Source organism: Oncorhynchus kisutch, linkage group LG3 (genome assembly GCF_002021735.2).
Source record: "Oncorhynchus kisutch isolate 150728-3 linkage group LG3, Okis_V2, whole genome shotgun sequence".
Taxonomy (NCBI): Eukaryota; Metazoa; Chordata; class Actinopteri; order Salmoniformes; family Salmonidae; genus Oncorhynchus; species Oncorhynchus kisutch.
Window position 1 is genome coordinate 70,786,915 of NC_034176.2, and position 20,146 is coordinate 70,807,060.

The 20,146-nt window shown below is 39.0% G+C and overlaps 2 protein-coding genes across 2 annotated transcripts; both read left to right on the forward strand.

Annotated features, from left to right (window-relative positions):
- Window positions 1-5,333: 5,333 nt before the first annotated feature.
- On the forward strand, window positions 5,334-12,428 carry LOC109873125 (brain-derived neurotrophic factor). Its single transcript, XM_020464684.2, has 2 exons — window positions 5,334-5,632; window positions 11,517-12,428. Exon 2 carries the CDS (start codon window positions 11,538-11,540, stop codon window positions 12,345-12,347), a length of 810 nt encoding a protein of 269 aa, XP_020320273.2. The 5' UTR covers window positions 5,334-5,632; window positions 11,517-11,537; the 3' UTR covers window positions 12,348-12,428.
- A 1,971-nt stretch (window positions 12,429-14,399) lies between these two features.
- LOC109888423 (protein lin-7 homolog C) lies at window positions 14,400-20,003 on the forward strand. The gene is made up of 5 exons (XM_020479608.2): window positions 14,400-14,576; window positions 15,893-16,011; window positions 16,527-16,598; window positions 16,682-16,891; window positions 17,445-20,003. The coding sequence occupies exons 1-5, from the start codon at window positions 14,540-14,542 to the stop codon at window positions 17,610-17,612; spliced, it is 606 nt and encodes a 201-aa protein (XP_020335197.1). The 5' UTR covers window positions 14,400-14,539; the 3' UTR covers window positions 17,613-20,003.
- Window positions 20,004-20,146: the final 143 nt, after the last annotated feature.

Sequence of the window (20,146 nt, forward strand, 5' to 3'; positions counted from 1 at the left end):
GAATCATTTTCTCAGGAATAACATATTTTCTTCAGGAAAGTCGAAGCGAGAGGAGACGTGGGTTTATGTGTAGGCGTGCGGAGGGAGGGAAGAGCGGAGGCGGGGTAGGGGGGGTCTGTGGGGTAGGGGGGGTCTGTGGGGTGGCACGACACACTTTGTATGTATGAACGTTTTTTTTAGAACTTTCTGCAATGTACGTCATCGGATCAGTCCATAAATGGGGTTGTGTTATCTTACTGAGAATCTCCCTCAACCCGCCCCCCTCTCCGCACTCTTAGCGCTGCAGAGTTGGGGTGGGCGTCAGTAACAAATCTGAGGATGGTAGGTTTCATTCCAAATAACATTAAATGCTATTGTGGCATCATATTTGACAGAATATGCGTGTTTCATTCTTTATAGATGACTCACAGGGGCGATGAGAGATATTTATGTTTGCGTTACTATAAAGGTGTTTAGTTTTCCGAGTCAACCTTTCATAAACTTTAAATGGTGAGGTCTATGAACATGTATAGCTATAGCCTATAGCTCTCTGAAGTATTTTATTATTTTACATGGTAGAATCTGAAGTAGGCTAACAGTTGATAACACTCCACTTTTCGTGCGTAATTGAATAGGGGATAGTTTGACATTTCCGTAACAGTAAAAAACAAAACCAACAAAAGGATAATGATTATCATAATATGAATAGGCTAATGATAATAATATTAGAATAATCGGATTATAATCAGCGGCTGCCTCGTCATGATTTTCATCATCTGCACCTCCATCCATCTAGTTATCATGTCATCATAATGAGTTATGGTGGGTTGAAACGTTTGAATCCAGCTATTTATCTATTCAACGATGCCGAGACACATCTTGGTTAGTTTAGATCATGGGAATATGCGATTACAAAAGCTGATCTAACACAATATGTCGAGGTTGTTGTTTCCAAAACCAATACCTTGCTGTGCCGCTTGTCTGGTAATTGTAACCAACGAGACAAGAGTCTGACTGGCTGCTGGCATGACGCCACTGCAGGACAATTCAGTGTGTGTGTGTGTGTGTAACAATGAGGTCCGATGAATTGTGTCTGTTCAGAAAACAGAAAATAGGCATAAGGGAATTGTCATATTTACAATCAACTCAATTCCGTTCTTACATGTAATTGATTAAAGGGGAGTGCATTGTACTGAATGTGCTCAGAAAAATAGATGTCATTTGTAAAAGCATTTGTTGTTCATGCATATTGTGCATATGTGTCTGTACAGTAGCCTAATTAATATCTTTGTTCAGCATAACTTTGAGATGTCTTACGCGGTAGAGTTGGACTCAGGATACCTGCCATGAGTGTTTGAATATGGAATGGGGTGCTGAGCTCTACCTCTGGTTGGCTTTCCACACTCTTTTGATATTGACATCAAGTTGGATGCCTGTGTTATGGACAGGGGTGAGCGACTCATTTACCTTACCTATTGACATACTTAGGTTTAGTGCTCAAATAATAGCTCCGCTTAGATCCCCCAGACATATATGTACATTTTATTTGTGTGAGTTGATGCTGCAATCAATTTGATGAAACAAAGAGTGTGTTTTTGTTTTGTTGTTGTGGTGAGAGAGAGAGAGAGAGGGGGGGGGAGAGAGAGAGACAAAAATATATATGATACTTCTTGCAAATTCCCTTCAACTGAGCTTGTTATGCCTTATGCATTTTCTCATCCAGGTGTTCCCTCAGGGTTTGGACAGTATATACATAGACAGACTAGAGTTCAAACTTACCATTGGTTCTTAATAACACTATAGCCAGATATTCATTATGTTTCATGGGAAGCAGAGAAATGGTTAATTGTACCCTGAAGTGTGAATTTTGGTATAGAGTAGCTAATTCTCAGCAGATATGCTTATGATGCCCAATTTGATGCTGCCACAGAGCCTTGTTATTCTATTGTCTGATTACTTCCAAGAGGTATCTTCTGAAGGTGTCTTAATTGAATGTTCATGTCACAATGTGGATCTTGGCATCGCTGACTTGTCAGAAATATGTCACAGTTGGCAAGAGAAGATGTGAAAAGATGTATGCCTGTGTGTAGTGTCATCAGTGTTGTTTTGGGCATCTGGTCAGTGAAGAGCAGGTATAGGGTGCCACAGTGTGTGCTTCTTGTATGAGAGAAGACTATCATGTTGTGTGAACCACACTTCAAAACGCTATTCAATATTTCTAAATTATTTGTTTATGGACTTCAGAACCATATGTTTAAAAGTTGATGTCTGTTTTAGTTTTTAAAGGTTTAGTTCACCCAAAATACAAAATTAAGTTAAATGTTTGCTTACATTGAAAATGGTGTAAAAGGTGGAGAGAGTGTATATTCCATGCTTCAGATTTCTGGTTACTGCCACCATCGCCATATGCCCCTAAGAGAACCTATGGGAGTGAACAGGGCTCCATCACCATGCTCTAAATTGCATGATCAAACTACCTCATAGTACCCTTCAAGTAGCGTAACTTTATGTGTTTATATGGAAAATCGAATTCATCATGCTGCCCTTTTCTGAGTAGAAAATTGTTCAATGGGTAAAATAAAGCATGAGTATGCCGCTTCTGTCCAAGGGTTGTAATGTTATGAAAGACGTGAAACAAGGAAATGTTGGTTTGCCACACCATTCATGGTAAAGCGCCCATCACTCTTGAGAACTCTTTTTGCATAGAAATTACACTTTTTGACAAAGATAATCGTAGTGGGAGATGTCCCACAGTTAACTTCAAGAATGATGTCTATTTTCTGAAAAAGGATTGGTGATTGTCTGAAATTAACTTTTATTCTGAAAGTGGCATGCTGAAATCCAGTTTAGTTCACTGCTCAACATAACATAATGGCCTTATGTTAGCATGAGTGAGTGTGTCTGAGTTTCAGTTTAGGGGCAGTACGTTCTGATTAGGCACCCAATGTAACCTTCATCAGACACATAGTGTACTGTAGGTGCAAGGGCTGATAATTAGCACTGACACGTATAGTATAGTATATTATAGGATAGCATTGCATAGCATAGCACAGCATGGTACTCGGTATTGGTTAGCTCTTTCTGACTTTGCTTAAGCTTGACCCAACTATTCATTTTAAATTCTGTTGCGATGCACTTTATTTCAGACACGCTAAACTTCATTTTGAAGTTCTACACAAAATGCTAAATAATCTCCTCAAACTCTTAGGTAACAAGTTCCCTGAACTTTCCACTACTTAGAACGCCACCTTGCATTGTGCTGTATTTGCAGATATGAGAGAGACCATGTTGTTGTTCTTCTAATGAGATGCCAAGTGATTTATTTATGAATTACCTTGTTGGAACAGCCCCCGTGCAAGCTTCTTTTTTGTTGGAGTCATGTCGCTCAGCGATTGCTGATGCAACTCTTTGTCATCCAGAGTTTGCCCTCGCCTACTGTGATCCTTCGGGGAGGGCTATATTCATCTTGGCATGTCCCCGGGTGTGTTGGAGGTGGAGTGAATCACAAAGCAGGTGTGAGCATTCAATCCCATACTGCTATATGCCAAGTAAGAACCATCCACCTCATTAACTTGTACAGAGAAGAATCACGATGGCCATATAGCAAACAGATCACAGTAAATCTTTCATTGGAGGAGGTTCAAGCCACAAGGACAATGAGCTGTTTCCTTCATTTGACTGAGGTTGAGCCCAGAAACTTTTCTCTTCATAACTTGACTTCTCTAAACACGATGGTTAAGTCAAAAGCTTTATTAATTTAAGTGAGACATTTTTTTTCCCCCTTTCCAAGTTTATTGATTCAAGCCTTATTGAACACTGCTGGGATCTTCAGAATAACGTGTACATCTTCTTGAGTATATGCCTTTAATATTGTGAAGCCTTGTATTTAATGATAATACTTTTGCTTTTATATGATTAAGTTATGTGTTATGAGAAGTTTACAATTTTATGTTAGGGGAAAAGGGAATGGAGGCAATTGGTATCATGGCAAAAAGTGTCTACCAGTAGGCTTTCCGCCTGCATAGATCCCAACAACTAGGGCATTGAATCTTCTCATTATATAGGTTGCCTGGAAGCGGCGCTGTTCAGTAGCTCTGGTTCTCAATCAGCGATCAGGCCTTCACCTCGCGCAAATCGTGGTGCTGTCTGCGGTTCTAAATGTTTAGTATGCGGGGTGTTAATAGAGGCGCTGTTCACGGTGCTGAATGTTTAGTTCGTGGGCGCGCTGACCACAACACTGACAATGGTGCTGTTTTTTTCTCGCGCTGATCGCGGCGCTGTCCATGTTGCTGAATATTTGTGCGCTGGTATAATAGCACAACGAGGGATTACCACATATAAATTATATGTGCACGCATGATTGCATATCACTTTGGATAAAAGCGTCTGGTAAATGGCTATTTTTTTTATTGAATCTGCGGCTTCTTCAATTTAAGTTACAACAATTTCAAGAGCTAGCCTATTCGAATGTCTCTTTGTCTTAACTTTGGACATTCCCTGAGATGGTTATATCTACTTGTAACCCATAGTTTTTGTTGGTATAACATACATGGCATAGCCTACCTATGGGATCTGACGATTAACCATTTCAAAGGCTTAGGAAAACGAGGTCTAGCTAGGCAAGGCTTACCTTTTGCATTTATAACACATGTCCTGTTTTATACAGGAACATTTCAATGTAGCCACTGCTATTCGTAAATCTTCTGTAGACGTAATCAATCCCATACAGAATATACACTTAGTTATAACACGTTAATTACATAATTATGTACCAGTGAATATGTGTTTCTGTCCAATTCCACAATTTAAGTAACAGTGTTCTCTAAAGAAATGCCATATTTCTGGTAAAATGCATGGAATAAGAATCTCTTTTTGGGTAGGGTATTGGTTTTCTTATTTCCATGATTTATTTGGGATTTTGTAAAACCAGGTTCTAAGTAGTAGTCATAATATATATATATATATATATATATATATATATATATATATATATATATATATATATATATATATATATATATATATATATCTCAGATCTAATCACATCATTACACGCAATGTAGCCACATGGCACACAATCAAATGCGTTATTCTTTTTTATGTACAGTACAGCTACAAAAATATCACATCTGATGTCAGTGAAACACGGAAGAACGATCCATGGCCAATCCCTTCTTTATCCCACTCCCATCTGTTGACCAAAGGCGTATAAAAAACATGTATGAGAGCTAGGCCTGCTTTAGGACTCTGGTAACCGTGTCTGGTGGCAAGCAACCAGTCAGCCAGTGGCGAGTCACATGTTGCAACGTCATTATGTAGTAAGTTACTGTAGTTGCAAGGGATACAGGCGTCATTTCAAGCTCAAGAGGTCTCTCATCGCGTAGTGCCGTCGCGGCGCAGTTTATAGCATGCAACCCCTTCGGTTTTAAGCGATCTCCAAAGGAGCCGCGCAGCCATGGGAGTCCATTACCTCAACCATGCAATTTCCACCATCAATAATTTAATCTATTTGCTCCAAAGCTGAAGAGATATCCCTAAGCTGTCGGACAGTACAGGGAAAATATAGCTTAAGTAATTACACAGGGGGTTGTCCAAAACATCCCAGATGACACTGTCCTGTTGAATGGTCTCCTTTACGACTGGGCAGTAAAAGGTATGTTTTTCTTAACTTGTTTGATCATTTTCGCTCTGCTGTGTCGATGCTCGCTCGTTTTGTGAGTGGGGAGATGTTTAAAAGTATTGCAATCAAGTTGGGGATCATGCAGGCGCACCGAGTCGCAGTTTGAGAGAGGATACGTGTAACTCTATCCTCTTGTTCATTAATTTAAAAAAAAACGGCGTTATTATGCTGATTGAATTTCTAATAGCGACCTCGAAAGGGGTCAGTGGAGGTAATCATTTCGTTTTCTGATGTATTTAGCTGATTAATTAATGCGAAGAGTTGTACATTTAGCCGTGTTGGCTATTGCCACTGTAAGAAATAGGCGAGTAGACTACATTGCCTACCCACATAGGCTGTAGGCCTATTGTAGCCGATTCATTTTAACCCATGAATAAAATGCATCTAAATGTTATGTTAAATAATATAGCATCGTAATTCAGATAATATTTTTTTTCAACTATCGGTAAATGGACTTTCTTTTCTCAAAAACCAGAAAGGTTTGTAAGCAAATTATTTTTTCAAGTTTGATGCACCTCATTAAGACTTTATAGGAAACAGCTATACCCTGCAAGGTTGGTCTAGCTCTCTCTTAAACCGGATAACCTCACAAGGCGAGGATGAATATACAGATTATTAAACGGATCCCTACATGGAGCAGTCGTGCAATTATCAAGGAGCGCGCGGAAAATACCACAATTATTAAGTTTTATGCGCTCTAGTTCGAGAACAACCCAGCGGTGCCGCGATACTGCTGTTTACCAAGTAAACCTTGTTAATGTTTGGTGTAGAGATTTTTTTATTTAATTCAGTCTGAGATTATTGCTGTATTTTAGTGTAGGCTAGTTTGTCTCGGGACATTGCATCAAATAGCTCTGAAAATAGGATCCAATTTGGCACAGACTTGGAAAACTAACTATAAATGCATTAATGACATTCCGTTAAACACGATTTTCTTTTTGTTTAGTAACCTTTTGCTTTTTCAGTCTTCAAGTTTTCATGTTTTCGAATTTGACTTGTGTGTGTGTGTGTGTGCGCGCGCGTGTGTGTGTGTAGGCCTGTGTGTGTGTGTATGTAGGCCTGTGTGTGTGTTCGTGAGAGAGAGCGAGAGAGGATGTGGGTTTTAAGAACATTTCGTGGTCTAATACGCCATCTAGCGCAACTATATGGAAACTGCTTGACGACACCCGTTTTAAATTAGGACTTGGTCTAGGTCTAATGTGCTGCTGTTGAGCCTTTATCTTATTATTTTTCGTATAGACCACTTGCAATCAACTTGCAATCAACATCGTTTTAAGATACTACTGATTTATTCAGATATAAATATGTGCAGTAGACTAATGAGCTAACTTGAGCACTGTCGATGAAAGTCATTATCTTCAAGACATGCCTTTCATCACATTGCTAAATGTAATTATCCTAAGGGTTTATAAGGGATATTTAAGGGTTGTAAAAATCCAAAAGAGAGCACAAAGTACTGGGCTTGTCGACCTATGTGGGGACACTGTCTGACAGTGTCAATAGATCAATTGACATGTAATGCAGACCTTATGTTTATTTATTAATTAAGATGGCCTACACTGGTATAGCAATTGGAAACTTGTAAGGCTAGGAATTGGAAACTTGTAAGGCTAGGAATTGGAAACTTGTAAGGCTAGCAATTGGAAACTTGTCATTTGAACAGCCAATTTACACATAAAAAAATATTGTTCGGCTGTAGTTTTGAAGCAGTTATCATTTTACCTGTGTTGCCTGGTTTGCAGTCACTTTGACGGGTTAACATGTTGCACCACTAATTAGTTGTAAGTGCAACTTATGGGTAGACATGCAGGAAATGTTGCACTTATTAGAGTACTATGTTTATCAGGAGGTGGCTTAAGTATGAAGTGGGTAACCTTTGAATATTATGATATTGTTATATATAGGCTATTGGACCTGTCTTTTGCAAACTGGCACATTAATGACACTCACTGGTTCTTTCCAGAGGAGGTGGTGGAGGACAACGCCCACAGTGTCTGTCATGCAATTAGGGCCTTCAAGATCTACTGGAACATATTCCAACAGTCTTAACATGTCTTGTTTTAAGTGGTCATTGCATTTATTTTATATCAGAGTTTGCCTGAAGGAAAAGCTACAGTAAAGGATGCTTATCCATTTGAAGATGCTATTTGCGAGTGGCAGATGGGTAGCAGATCTCTCAAAACGGTCTTCCGCGTGGTTTCTTGGTTGCATCTGTTAGCTATTACGGGAAAAAAAAGATAATGGCCTTACATTTGTATATTGTGACTGAGTCCTCTAGTATGTTTCCAAAATATATAGTTCATATAAATGAAGCATTATCTTTTCGGTAGGTTTATTTGGAGCACATCCAAAGGTCATATTTTAATAGTCTGGATAGGAAAATATGTTGATTGGTGTAGCCATAGCACAAGCTGATGTATAGGGATCTTGGATCATGTGGAGAAAGGGTATTTTCCCCCTCGTACTGACTTACTTGACAATGTGTTTTCAAAGGGAAAACATGTGTTAACCTTTCACTGGAAAAGAAAGGAGTGTTAAGACAAGAATGTTGAGAAAATGTTTCTTTGAAAAAGAAAGTTAGAATGTATTGCCACAGAAATTTTACCCACATACATGACTGTGTAAGTTAAGTGTAAGTGAAATATGAAGTCATATGTGCTGAGTTTTGTACATGGTTGAAACACCATTGTGTTTGTGAATCTACTCCAGCATCTGTCAAAGGGCGATTTTTCATTATAATCCCCACCTGACACGAAGAGCAAACACTGCAAGGCACCATGCTTTCTCTAAACCCAACCGTATAGCTGTGCCTGCCTCTCTCACAACAATTGAACAGGTGCTCATCTGAATGTGTCATCGTAAAGCCCTGCCACTACGTGGAAATATGTCAACTTTTATCTATGAACGTTCTGAATGCACCAAATGCAACTGTAAAGGACTGATTTTATTGATGCAAATCTTGATTTGACGGAATATATGTTATGGCTGGATAGAGTGTGGAAGTTTGCTTGTTCTCTTCCACACCATACTGTACATATTCAGTACATTATCATTAAATATCAGTGTACTGATTACCTGGAGATTTTTTTTTAAATGGACCGTAAAATCCAATTCAGAGCTGAAGATACTCTCAAATCTAATATAGTAAATGAGAACATACCAGCCATGGTGAGAATCACTTTTACTTTGGTTTGAATTAGATAGGTCTCAGAGAGTACTGTTATTCTGAGCCAGTCCCACAGCAATAAAGTCATTCATCGCCTAGATTGCATTTTAACAGGATGTTGATTGAGAGCATAAGCCATATTGATTTTCCTGATGGAAACAGGAAATAGCTGAGTTAGAAATAAAATGATTTGTTGTTCCCGGTGTGAGGAGGCCCAGAGGACTGGCAGGCAATTGCACACTGATGAGTGGTACTGCCCCCAAAACACATCCCCTCCATCCTATCCCCTATGGAGACCTGGGAGAGACGTCATCTGTGGTTGTTATGCCGCGAAATGACGCCTGCACTGACTCCCCACCCCCTGTTACTGCAACTTAGCCCCAGTGATCCATCAGGGAAGAAGGACTACTACCTCTGCTGCAGCATCTTCTACATGAAGATGGACCCCCAATCAGTTCATGTATCAGTAAGCAGTGTGATGGGATTTCAGTCCATGTATTTGTTTTCCTAGATCATTGGGGCAGCCTAATGACGGGATTTGACAGGTCACAGGAACACTTTATAGGATGATAAAGGATTACCTCTTATGAATAATTATTTTCAAATTACAATATTGAGAAAATGTTGGAACGATTTCCTGCTCATCTATGTTTGCTTGGCTATGTTTTGTCTCCAAGGTTGTCTTGTCGGTAGGAGGAAAGATGTCCCCATCCCCCTGCAAACACGTACAAACCAAGCCCTCCTTTCCTCTCCTCCTCCATCCCCTCCCTTCCCTCTAACACACACTCACACTCTGGAGAAACACGTCACTGAGCTTGGGGACTCAGCGGCTCATTAAGGAGAAGGATGTGATATTCTCAATCGAGACTGTGAGACTCCCAGCACGCCTATTTATAGATGCAATATCTCTATGGCAGTCACCGTAGCGTTGGCTAATCGCAGCCGTGGCCCCAGACGCCAATTAAGAATGAAACAAATGCTTTTTAGGTGGGGTCTGCCCCTCCCTTCTGCTAAGGTCCTTCCGTCCGCCACACTGCCTGGTGGGGGAGCGGATCTGCTTGGAGTGTATTCCTGCATCAGGTCGGGATACAAGGAGGGCGGCATGCAGAGTGCAGTCAAAGCCCTGCCATGGCTATTTTTAAATGCACCCCTCTGGAGAGCAAGAGCTAGGTTTCTTATATTGTGGTTGTTTTCATATGTTTGACTCTGGGTCTGGGATGTCCGTGGATATGTTGAATTGCTGTGACTCATAGGGCATAAAGGTAAGAAATGCTATTGTGAGCTAGGGGTAAAGGATGAGGATGAGGGTGTGTGTGTATGTTGATACATTTTGGCTCTGTTGGGCACTTGTGGCATTCTTTCCCTTGCAATGTCTGTTCACCAAATGTATGTGAGCAGCTGTACAGAGAAAGCATCTGATAGAAGGGGTACGTGAGTGTGTCAGGATGCAAGCACATTACCTCTCTTCACTTCTCTAACCAGTACTTTACTGACTCTCTCTCAGTCTCTGCTAGCGCTACTGCTCACTCTCAGCATTCCTTTATTTAAACATCTCTATGTCCCTTAATAAATCCTGCCCCCAATTTGACCCTATCAAGTTTAGCATATTAATGGTAATATTACATCCAATATTGGTTGCCTTTTGCTAAATCACACAAAATAAACAGTCACTTATCTGAACCTAGTCAGAAACACTCATGTATTCAACCAATCAATTGATCAATAAGTCTCTATTAACCCTATAGGAAATGTAGTGTGAAGTTAGGCTACAATACATGGTATTAGATTGGAAACATGATATATTTTGCCTGTTCTATAGCTACACTGAAAAAAAGTATTCAGGCCCTTAGCGTTTATGATATTGTACATGCCAACCTTGGATAACAACATCAAATATAAGAAAGATAATGATGATGATGATAATGATGATGATAATGATGATGATGACAACATACTGTAGTTTCATTATCAGTTTAACATAATTGTTTAAAAAATTGTTGTTTTTTGTTGTTGTTGAAGAAGAGAAAATAATGATATATTGGGTTGCACTTCATAGTAGGATGGCCCATTAGGAGATAATTAGCAATCTAATGCTTTGACATTTAAAGCATGATGCCTAGCCACATCCACTCCCAGTCTGAAAAAACTCGGCCTTCGGCCTCAGTTGAAAACGCTGGTGTCAGCAGCCCTTAATGTTGCTTCTGGGACCTTTGTGGGAAATATTGTATGGGAAATATTGTAACGTTGTATGAGGAAACAGAAAAAATGGAAATCACAAGAATGTATGGTAATTACTTATACTGTTATTTGCAAGTTGGCCAAGTAGTAGTCGGCACTCATGGTGGTGTCAGACTGTTGGCTTTCTTTGCAGCTGGAGGAGAAATGTGATACTCTGGTAGTAATGGGGGGAGATGGTAGGCGTGCATCATCTAATGGTGCTTAGTAATAACTGAAAGGAACACAATTAGATTGTGATCCAACCTTGAGATATTATGGAATACTGTGATAATGAGTGTATTATGAACAGTATATTGTATAAGCAGACAACTCTGATAACTCAATGGAAGAAAACTGTTGATATATTATATAATACATAATATAGCTACATAAGATTATATACATATGAATTGCACTTAATTTCATCCTCTCTTCCCTCTCATCCTTCTCCCTGCTCTCTCTTTCTCTCTCTAGTTCCACCAGGTTAGAAGAGTGATGACCATCCTGTTCCTTACTATGGTTATTTCGTACTTCAGTTGCATGAGAGCTGCTCCCATGAGAGACGCCCCAGGTATAAGGGGCCACCGAACGGAAGGCTACTTGGGTGCTGCAGTGACTGCCGGCCAGGGCCACGGGACTCCACAGAGCGGGGGTGGGCCGGGCCAGCATGGGGGACTGCCCTCGCTCACAGACACATTTGAGCAGGTGATTGAGGAGCTCTTGGAGGTGGAAGGAGAAGCATCTCAGCTGGGGCCTGGAGCTGACAAGGGCCAGGGAGGAGGGGGTCCTTCCTCTGTGGTCACCACGGAGACCAAGGATGTCGACCTGTATGCATCGCGGGTGATGATCAGCAACCAAGTGCCTTTAGAGCCACCGCTGCTTTTTCTCCTGGAGGAATACAAAAACTACCTGGACGCCGCTAACATGTCCATGAGGGTACGGCGGCATTCTGACCCGTCGCGGCGTGGCGAGCTGAGTGTGTGTGATAGTATTAGCCAGTGGGTGACAGCTGTGGACAAAAAGACAGCAATAGACATGTCTGGGCAGACCGTTACCGTCCTGGAAAAGGTCCCTGTCCCCAATGGCCAACTGAAGCAATACTTTTATGAGACCAAATGTAACCCTATGGGGTACACAAAGGAGGGCTGCCGTGGAATAGACAAGAGGCATTATAACTCCCAATGCAGGACAACCCAGTCCTACGTGCGAGCGCTCACCATGGATAGCAAAAAGAAGATTGGCTGGCGGTTTATAAGGATAGACACATCATGTGTATGCACATTGACCATTAAAAGAGGAAGATAGTGTATATAATGTATAGATTTTATTGAGAGTTTAAAAAAGAGAGTAAAGAGAAAATATCTATTTGTATATATACATAACAGGGTAAATTATTCCGTCAAATGAAAATTTTATGGACTGCATGTAAAAAAAGATGACGTTTATACAGTAAAAGTGATACTACAGTCTATTTATTGAACATATTCATGACCTTGTAAACAATTAAAAAAAGATCTGATCAGTCATTTGCGCCCAGTTTAAATTACTATATCACATTCCTCAAGACATTGTGGTTTGTTTACGTTGCCAAGAATGTGAGAAAGAAGGAAAAGAGCGATGAGGATGAGGGAGAGGGTGAGGACGAGTTCCATTAAAAAAAACTTGCATGCTGCTTCAATTGTGAATTGAGAATTTGTCCACCTAAGAAAAAGGATATGATACCGACCAAAACATTCCGTTTACATACTCAACAGTAAAAGGGTTTTCCTCCTCAGTACTTTATCTGTTTACTGTTCTAAACTTCTCAAGGTAATGTTGGAATTACATACTATGTCAAGGTGCTGTTGTCAAAGCTTTGCTGTTTATTTTTTTATCCCCACCAGAGGACAAAATATAAGAATATATATATATATATATAAAATTTATTCATTGACATATGTTTCTGGATTAATATAATTCATTTTGTATGTTGTGAAGTTGTTTGCAATATTAAATTGAAATATTTAAAGAAATAAAAATGACTATAGGCAACTGAAAAACAAAACCAATGTCAATAAAGTTTGAACCTTACATTTCTAGTTACACTGCATAAAGATTAGATGAAAACATGGACGGATGGACGGCCAGACAGATACATAAATACCTACCTTCCTACATGCATACCTACCATCCTACCTACCGACTTGCCTGTCTGCCTGCATGCATGCAGACCAGATGAGGCTGGTGGGAAGAGCTATAGGAGGACATGCACATTGTAATGGCTGGAATGGAATAAATGGAATGGTATCAAAACATATGGAAACCGCATGTTTGACTTTGTTCCATTTATACCATTACAGCCAGTACAATGAGCCCGTCCTCCTAAAGCAGACAGACAGACAGACAGACAGACAGACAGATTTTATTTTCATCAGCATTGGCTTGGTTATAAAAGCCTCAATATATACTCAATCAACAACACAAAGAATCAGAACATATAGAAGTCTACGTCGTATAGCCTAGGCTACAAGCTGATCCTTGATGGCATCTGAGAGCATGATGAGGAGTACATTCAAAGTTTTTAACCCTGAAGACAGGATCCTTGACTGGTGAATTCCTTGGATGGGCCATCTCCACCCTATCCAATCGACACAGGTAGGTGTCCCATGCCTAGAAATGGATGGTCAAAATTCTCTCACAAAGGATACCAAAATATGCCTAATTGTGATAATAAAATATAACAATAAAAGTGCATTCAAGGTATATTCCGTAAGATTTTCACACACAAATAGCACTTAAATTATTGTATATATCTATAGTACTCAGGAAATTGTATTTTAAGAGAGAGAAATCACTTTTCTAAACATCATTTGAGGTATCCTACCAACGTATAGGCCTACATAATGTGTTTACAAGTTTCCTATCACAACAAAAACATAAACATTGGGTCAGCAGTCTATGTCCTCAGTTTTGCCGTTATGATAAGGTAACACAGTTTAATGCATAGTAATGAGTAATAGGCCTATGTAGTATTTCAGCTCTCAGAAAGAAAATTCCCTATTGCTGTGAGAAGTGGAAATTAATCAATAGAAATGCATACATAATGCAAGAACTGACAGAGATCAAAATTATGGTTTTAAACATATTGAAGCAACATTGTAGGTTTACAAAGACTTTTACAAACAATTCAATTTGGGTTATGAATAATGATCAGATAAAACATTTTAATAACTATACATTAATATCTATAATTTAAATAACCATTGAAAAGCTGTAAATGTTGCAGGTTATACATTTAGGATACCACATTTTCTAAAATATCAAACAAAACTTTAGTGATATATGACTTCTCAGTTTTTCCCCCATCTTGGATTTGGCACATCGACCGTATATTGCGCCGATTGCGTGTCCTTGACGCAACAACATTCCCCGTCAATGCAGCTCAAATCTGTTTATCGCGGAGTGGATATTTTGCTCGCCTGATAATTTCTCCCGAACAGTGCCGGATTTAGGCTATTATGGCGTCTTTGGGGGAACCTGTTCGACTGGAAAGAGGTAAAACGTCAAACTACACAGATTGCTTGATCAATAATAATAGTTAAAATTATGAAAATACACACACGAGTTTAACAGATGGCTGGCTAGTTAACGGTAGCTAATCTGGAATTTAATTTAGTTAGCTAACTAACGTGAGGACAAGTCAATTAATTTTGAAATAACTAGCCCATGTACAATCATCTCTCAAAAGTCGAAAGAAAAATAGATTATTCCAATATAATCCGCTTTAGTTTTCAGAAAGACAGATGGGCTGAGTTGCTAATGTTGTAGCCAGCTAAGGTTAGCTAATTTAGCTAACAAGATAGCCATCCTCAAATCTGGTAACGTTACTAGGTTGTTTGCAGTGGTGTGTGGTACTTAAGTACAAATACTTTAAAGTACTACTTTAAAGTATTTTAAGTAGTTTTTAAGTAGTTTTTGGGGCTATCTCTACTTTACTAATTATATTTTTGCCAACTGTTTTACTTCACTACATTCCTAAAGAAAATTATGTACTTTTTACTCCATACATTTTCCCTGACACCCAAAAGTACTGGTTGCATTTTGACAGGAAAAGGTAAAATTCACACGTTTATCAAGAGAACATTGCCTGGTCATCCCTACTGCCTCTAATCTGGCGCACTCACTAAACACATGCTTTGTTTGTAAGTTAATGTGTTGTAGTGTGCCCCTGGCTATCCATAAATACAAAAATTGTGTCATCTGGTTTGCATAATGTAAGGCATTTGCAATTATTAATACTTTTACTTTTGATACGTATATTTTAGAAATTCCATTTACTTTTTATACTTAAGTATAGTTAAAACCAAATACTTTTAGACTTTTACTCAAGTACTGTTTTACTGGGTGACTTTTACTTGTCGTTTTCTATTAAGGTATCTTTACTTTTACTCAAGTATGACAAATGGGTACTTTTTCCACCACTGGTAGTTTGTAGCTTCCTAGTAATGTTAGCAGTTGCACCCAAACAAAAGTTCAGCGTCTAGTATGTAGCTCAGTAGCTTGCTAGGTTCATTTGAAAATGTTGCGCCCGAAAGCCCGGACTGTTACTATGTTGAATTCTACCATGTGTTTACAAGCAGTGTGATGAAGATTTGGTTATGATCAGCTATGCCTGTATGGTAATACCCTGTGCATGGACAGATTTACTTCATCAATCTACAAAATCAAAACCAACAGACTCCATTACTCTTGTGCTGTAATGTTAGATCCTCTGCCTCAAACAATTATTTCCCAAACCAAAGTCTTTAAATCAATGTCAATTATTGGTAAGATCTCTGATGGTGGGTGGTCTCCATGTTTTTTCCCCACAGACATTTCTCGAGCCATTGAATTGCTTGACAAGCTCCAGAGGACGGGGGAAGTGCCACCCCAGAAACTGCAGGCACTGCAAAGGGTCTTGCAGAGCGAGTTCTGTAATGCTGTGCGAGAGGTGAGCTGAGACTGTGCCATTAAATGCCCATCACACCCTTCAAAATTCAACTCTATTTATGTGGCCAAATCTGGACCTCAAGGCCAGAAGTACTGCTGATTTTCATTCTCCCCCTCCAATCAGGGTGATTGATTCAGACCTGGGGTACCAGGTGAGTGGGAAAAAAATAACCAGCAGTACTCTGGACCTCCAGGCTCTGATTTGTGAACTTGTGTGAGATGGGGCTGACACAGACAGGCCTATAAAACATGAAATATTTGATTTCTGCCTATGGACTAGTTATTTTACTTCTGATGTAAGATTTGTCATTCCTTCAGTGTATCATAAAGCGTTTTTTCAATGTAGTGTTGTGATTACAAAATGAGCTATCCAGTTTGAGGATTAATTACTAGCTTGGAACCCTGGACAGCAAGAACTACCATTTTTAACATGCCAGACTTTTTGAAGGAAGTCATTTAGCTTAGCAGTTTGCATTCGACTAACCTTCTTTCTGCCTTTTCTAAACAACTCCTTAGGTGTATGAACATGTGTATGAGACAGTGGACATTAATAGTAGCCCTGAAGTCAGGGCCAATGCCACAGCCAAGGTATGTCACAACAACAACCAATATTAAACAACAACTCTGTATGCAACTCTGGGTTAACAACTTTCTCCTCTCTTGCCTTGTAGGCCACTGTTGCAGCGTTTGCGGCCAGTGAGGGGCACTCACACCCTCGCGTGGTGGAGCTGCCTAAGACTGAGGAAGGACTTGGCTTCAATATAATGGGAGGGAAGGAACAGAACTCTCCTATTTACATCTCACGCATCATTCCTGGTGGAATTGCCGACCGCCACGGGGGCCTCAAGAGAGGCGACCAGCTTCTTTCTGTCAATGGGGTGGTACGTGTTGTTTATGCAGTCTCTAGCTGTGTCCATATACCCGTACTTGCGTTCTAAATTGTAGGCATTTTGGGAAGGCAGATTCTTTTTTTTGTGTGGTTTTTTGTTGTTGTGGTATGTGAAATTTTGAAGATTGAGTATGCTTTAAAAATTCCAGGATGTCCTAGTCATTTTGGATTTTTATCTAGTAGAATTGGCTGCACCCTTGAGGAAGAGAATTGTATTTCGAGGCCCACGTGTGTCTGACAACAGCTGATAAACAGTTGAGGAGACGAGCTGTACCGAAATGAATGAATGAATGTAGGGAATCAAAGCATTTGCGCATTAGATGATGTAGGATGAGCCTAGTATACTGTTATATTTTGCTTACTGCATTTGTTTTTACTAAACCCAACGTTCTAAGTAGTATGATTAGTACACAGTATGCAGTTTAAGTAAATAGCAGGCAAACCAAATTTCGGACACGGCCACTATCAATATACACTTATCATATTCAGTCACCTAATTTTGTTTGTTATTTAAATTAATCCTCCTTTTATCTCTTTCTTTCCAGAGTGTGGAGGGGGAGCACCATGAGAAAGCTGTGGAGCTTCTCAAAGCTGCCCAGGGCACTGTGAAGCTGGTGGTCAGGTACACTCCTAAAGTCCTTGAGGAAATGGAGTCCCGCTTTGAGAAGATGAGGTCTGCAAAGCGCCGGCAACAGAACAGCTATCCCCAATAGTGTTTTTTCATCACTGGCACGCAATTCCCTCATCTTTCACCCTCTTCCAGCCATCTGTCCCAGTCACAATTTTAACCTTCATCTAAAACTTAGCACACTACGTTTAGTTTGTATCCACATATATTATATTTCTACCTTTACAACCTACCCCTTCAACTTCTGACACTATCCTCCACACCATGATTCAAGGCAAACACTAGATTTCTCATATTTCTACAAGTAGTTGGTCATTCACGCTTTACATATGCATTACATTTTGGACTGACATATTGGATGCCGTTTGAGGACCTGTGAGACCCACAACAGAGGTTCATTGATTGAAGAGATGGTATTTTTTTATTTTAGTACAGCCTTTATAAAGTGCCTCAGGGCAATACAAATGTATTTGAACTTGTACTATCATTCAAATTACAAAACTAAGCTCAGATGATTCAACACTTCAATGTCAGGTTTACCAAGCATTTGCAGGAATGCAAACGTCACACCTGCTATTTTTGAGAGCGAAAAGAAACTGGTACTAATAGAATATGTTTAGGATATAAGGGTTATAGAATAAATATTATTGAAGGAATTGGGTATTGTGTGTAAATTGATATAGACATTTTGTGTTTACCAGTATATGAAGGCTAAATGGAGACCGTTATGTTTTACCATTGTCTCTGTTTAGTTTTTTTCCTCCTGAAAATAACCGGTATGATCATTTTGGTAGATCTGTGTTTAGTATTCTAATCTAAATTCTAAATTGTTAAGGAATTAAATAATGCATTCTCTGAATTTATTTTTAACCTCGTGCTGATGTTTTCACTGTCTTACAATCTTTAAAAAAAGATTTTGCTGACTCATAAATTATTCAACAACTTCTAGCTTTTGCATCCCATGAATGATTTAGAGCCTTCAAATGTGTAGGTTTTCAGTGGGCTGGGAGAAGGCTTTCTAAGATGCTGTGCTCTCTTTTAAAATTCAGATAACCTTTTCCCCTTATGACAGTAAGGGGGACAGTATACAATTTTGAGACCTGAGGCAAACCTGACATTTTAAATATTTCAAAAGAGCAATAAGTCAGAACCTTTTGAAACCAGGGGGGTATTTCACAAACAGGGTTAGTGGATTTTGATATTCCCCAAGAAAGCTGCTTGCCCATAGTAATTTTAGTTTTTCATTTCTTTGAGTTACTCTGCTCTATTCACACTTCAACGGTGTGGCCAACTCATTCAAGGTGGGTGTACAGTAGGTTGGCCAACTTGTCGCAGCGATGACAAACATGCCATTGTTGTCCAACATCAACTGATGTTTCCAAAAAGCATAAATGAGAAAAAGACAGTATTGCACTACCACCAGCATGGTTGTTTGAAATAGGGTGCTACCTGCTATCTTTCAACGTGAGTAAACTCATTATTGAATGGCATTCATTAAAAAATGCATGAAATCTGCTGGTATGTGAAACCCACCTTTATTAATACAGTTCATAATAAAGACCAATAACGTTGCTATGCTGTGGTTGAGTTAACAAAGCCATATTTTTGGTTGCTGACGTACAGGTTCGAATAATTACTTGTTGAGCTATAAAATTAGGTACATGTCCCATTTGGGTGAACTATCCCTTGAAGATGTGAACATAATTTGGCATCACTGATTTCAATTCCAGATATTATGTTAATTTTCACCTGAATAGCATAGTTTGTATTTTATCTTATGATGGTCACTTGTGAATGTACTGTGTAATTCCAGTTATATTGATCAAATTAGATTTTAATGTTGTTTTTCTTTGCTGTATTGAATCAAATATATTCTTCTAAATCATGAAATATTTTGTAATTCCTTCACTTTAAAGTTTTCTTCACTTCATAAAGAAATTATTCTATGTTCTATTCATTCTTTTAAAAAGATGTGTAAAGTAAGCAAAGGCTTAACAGATTTGGCACCCCATAGCAAGTTGGTTACATGTCAGCTTGCCCCTTAGTATGATTACTGAAATGTCCTTGTGACTGACATGAATGGTTTCAACAGAATGTTCAGGACAGTTACCTTGCCAATTCCTAGAGCTTTGTGAAACACCCCTCAGGTTTCTACCCTCTTATATTTTGGAAGGGTCAATAGGATATTTTTCTAAGTGTTTTCTTTTGATATTTTTATTTTTTACAAGGGATTTTCATGAGAGAAAAAAAATCCTGAAATTATTTGTATTCCTTTTCTGACTGTTATATTCTTGTTTTGAGTACCAAGACCAAACTTGCAACATTTATGAGAACTATTTGATATCATATTGAATGTTTGCTTGTTTTGGACTGTTAGGTCTACTTACAAAATGTGCTGCTCTCAGTTTATTCTGTCCATTTGTATTGTATATTGTGTTACAAAAACTGCACAAAATAAATTATACCATGAAAGATATTTTAATTTGCTTATTTTTATTCTAAACTTAAATAATATTACCATACATTTTATTGTGTAATTCCTTAACACATGTAGTTTTAACATCCTTTTTGTTTAGGAGCCCCACATTTTTTGTTTGATAACTTTTGAAGATGCCATAT

Coding starts and splice junctions, on each gene's coding strand:
- LOC109888423 (XM_020479608.2), top strand. CDS start 14,540: ATGGCGTCTTTGGGGGAACCTGTTCGACTGGAAAGAG. Junction 16,012..16,526: donor TCTGTAATGCTGTGCGAGAG/GTGAGCTGAGAC, acceptor ACAACTCCTTAG/GTGTATGAACATGTGTATGA. Junction 16,892..17,444: donor TTCTTTCTGTCAATGGGGTG/GTACGTGTTGTT, acceptor CTTTCTTTCCAG/AGTGTGGAGGGGGAGCACCA.
- LOC109873125 (XM_020464684.2), top strand. CDS start 11,538: ATGACCATCCTGTTCCTTACTATGGTTATTTCGTACTTCAGTTGCATG.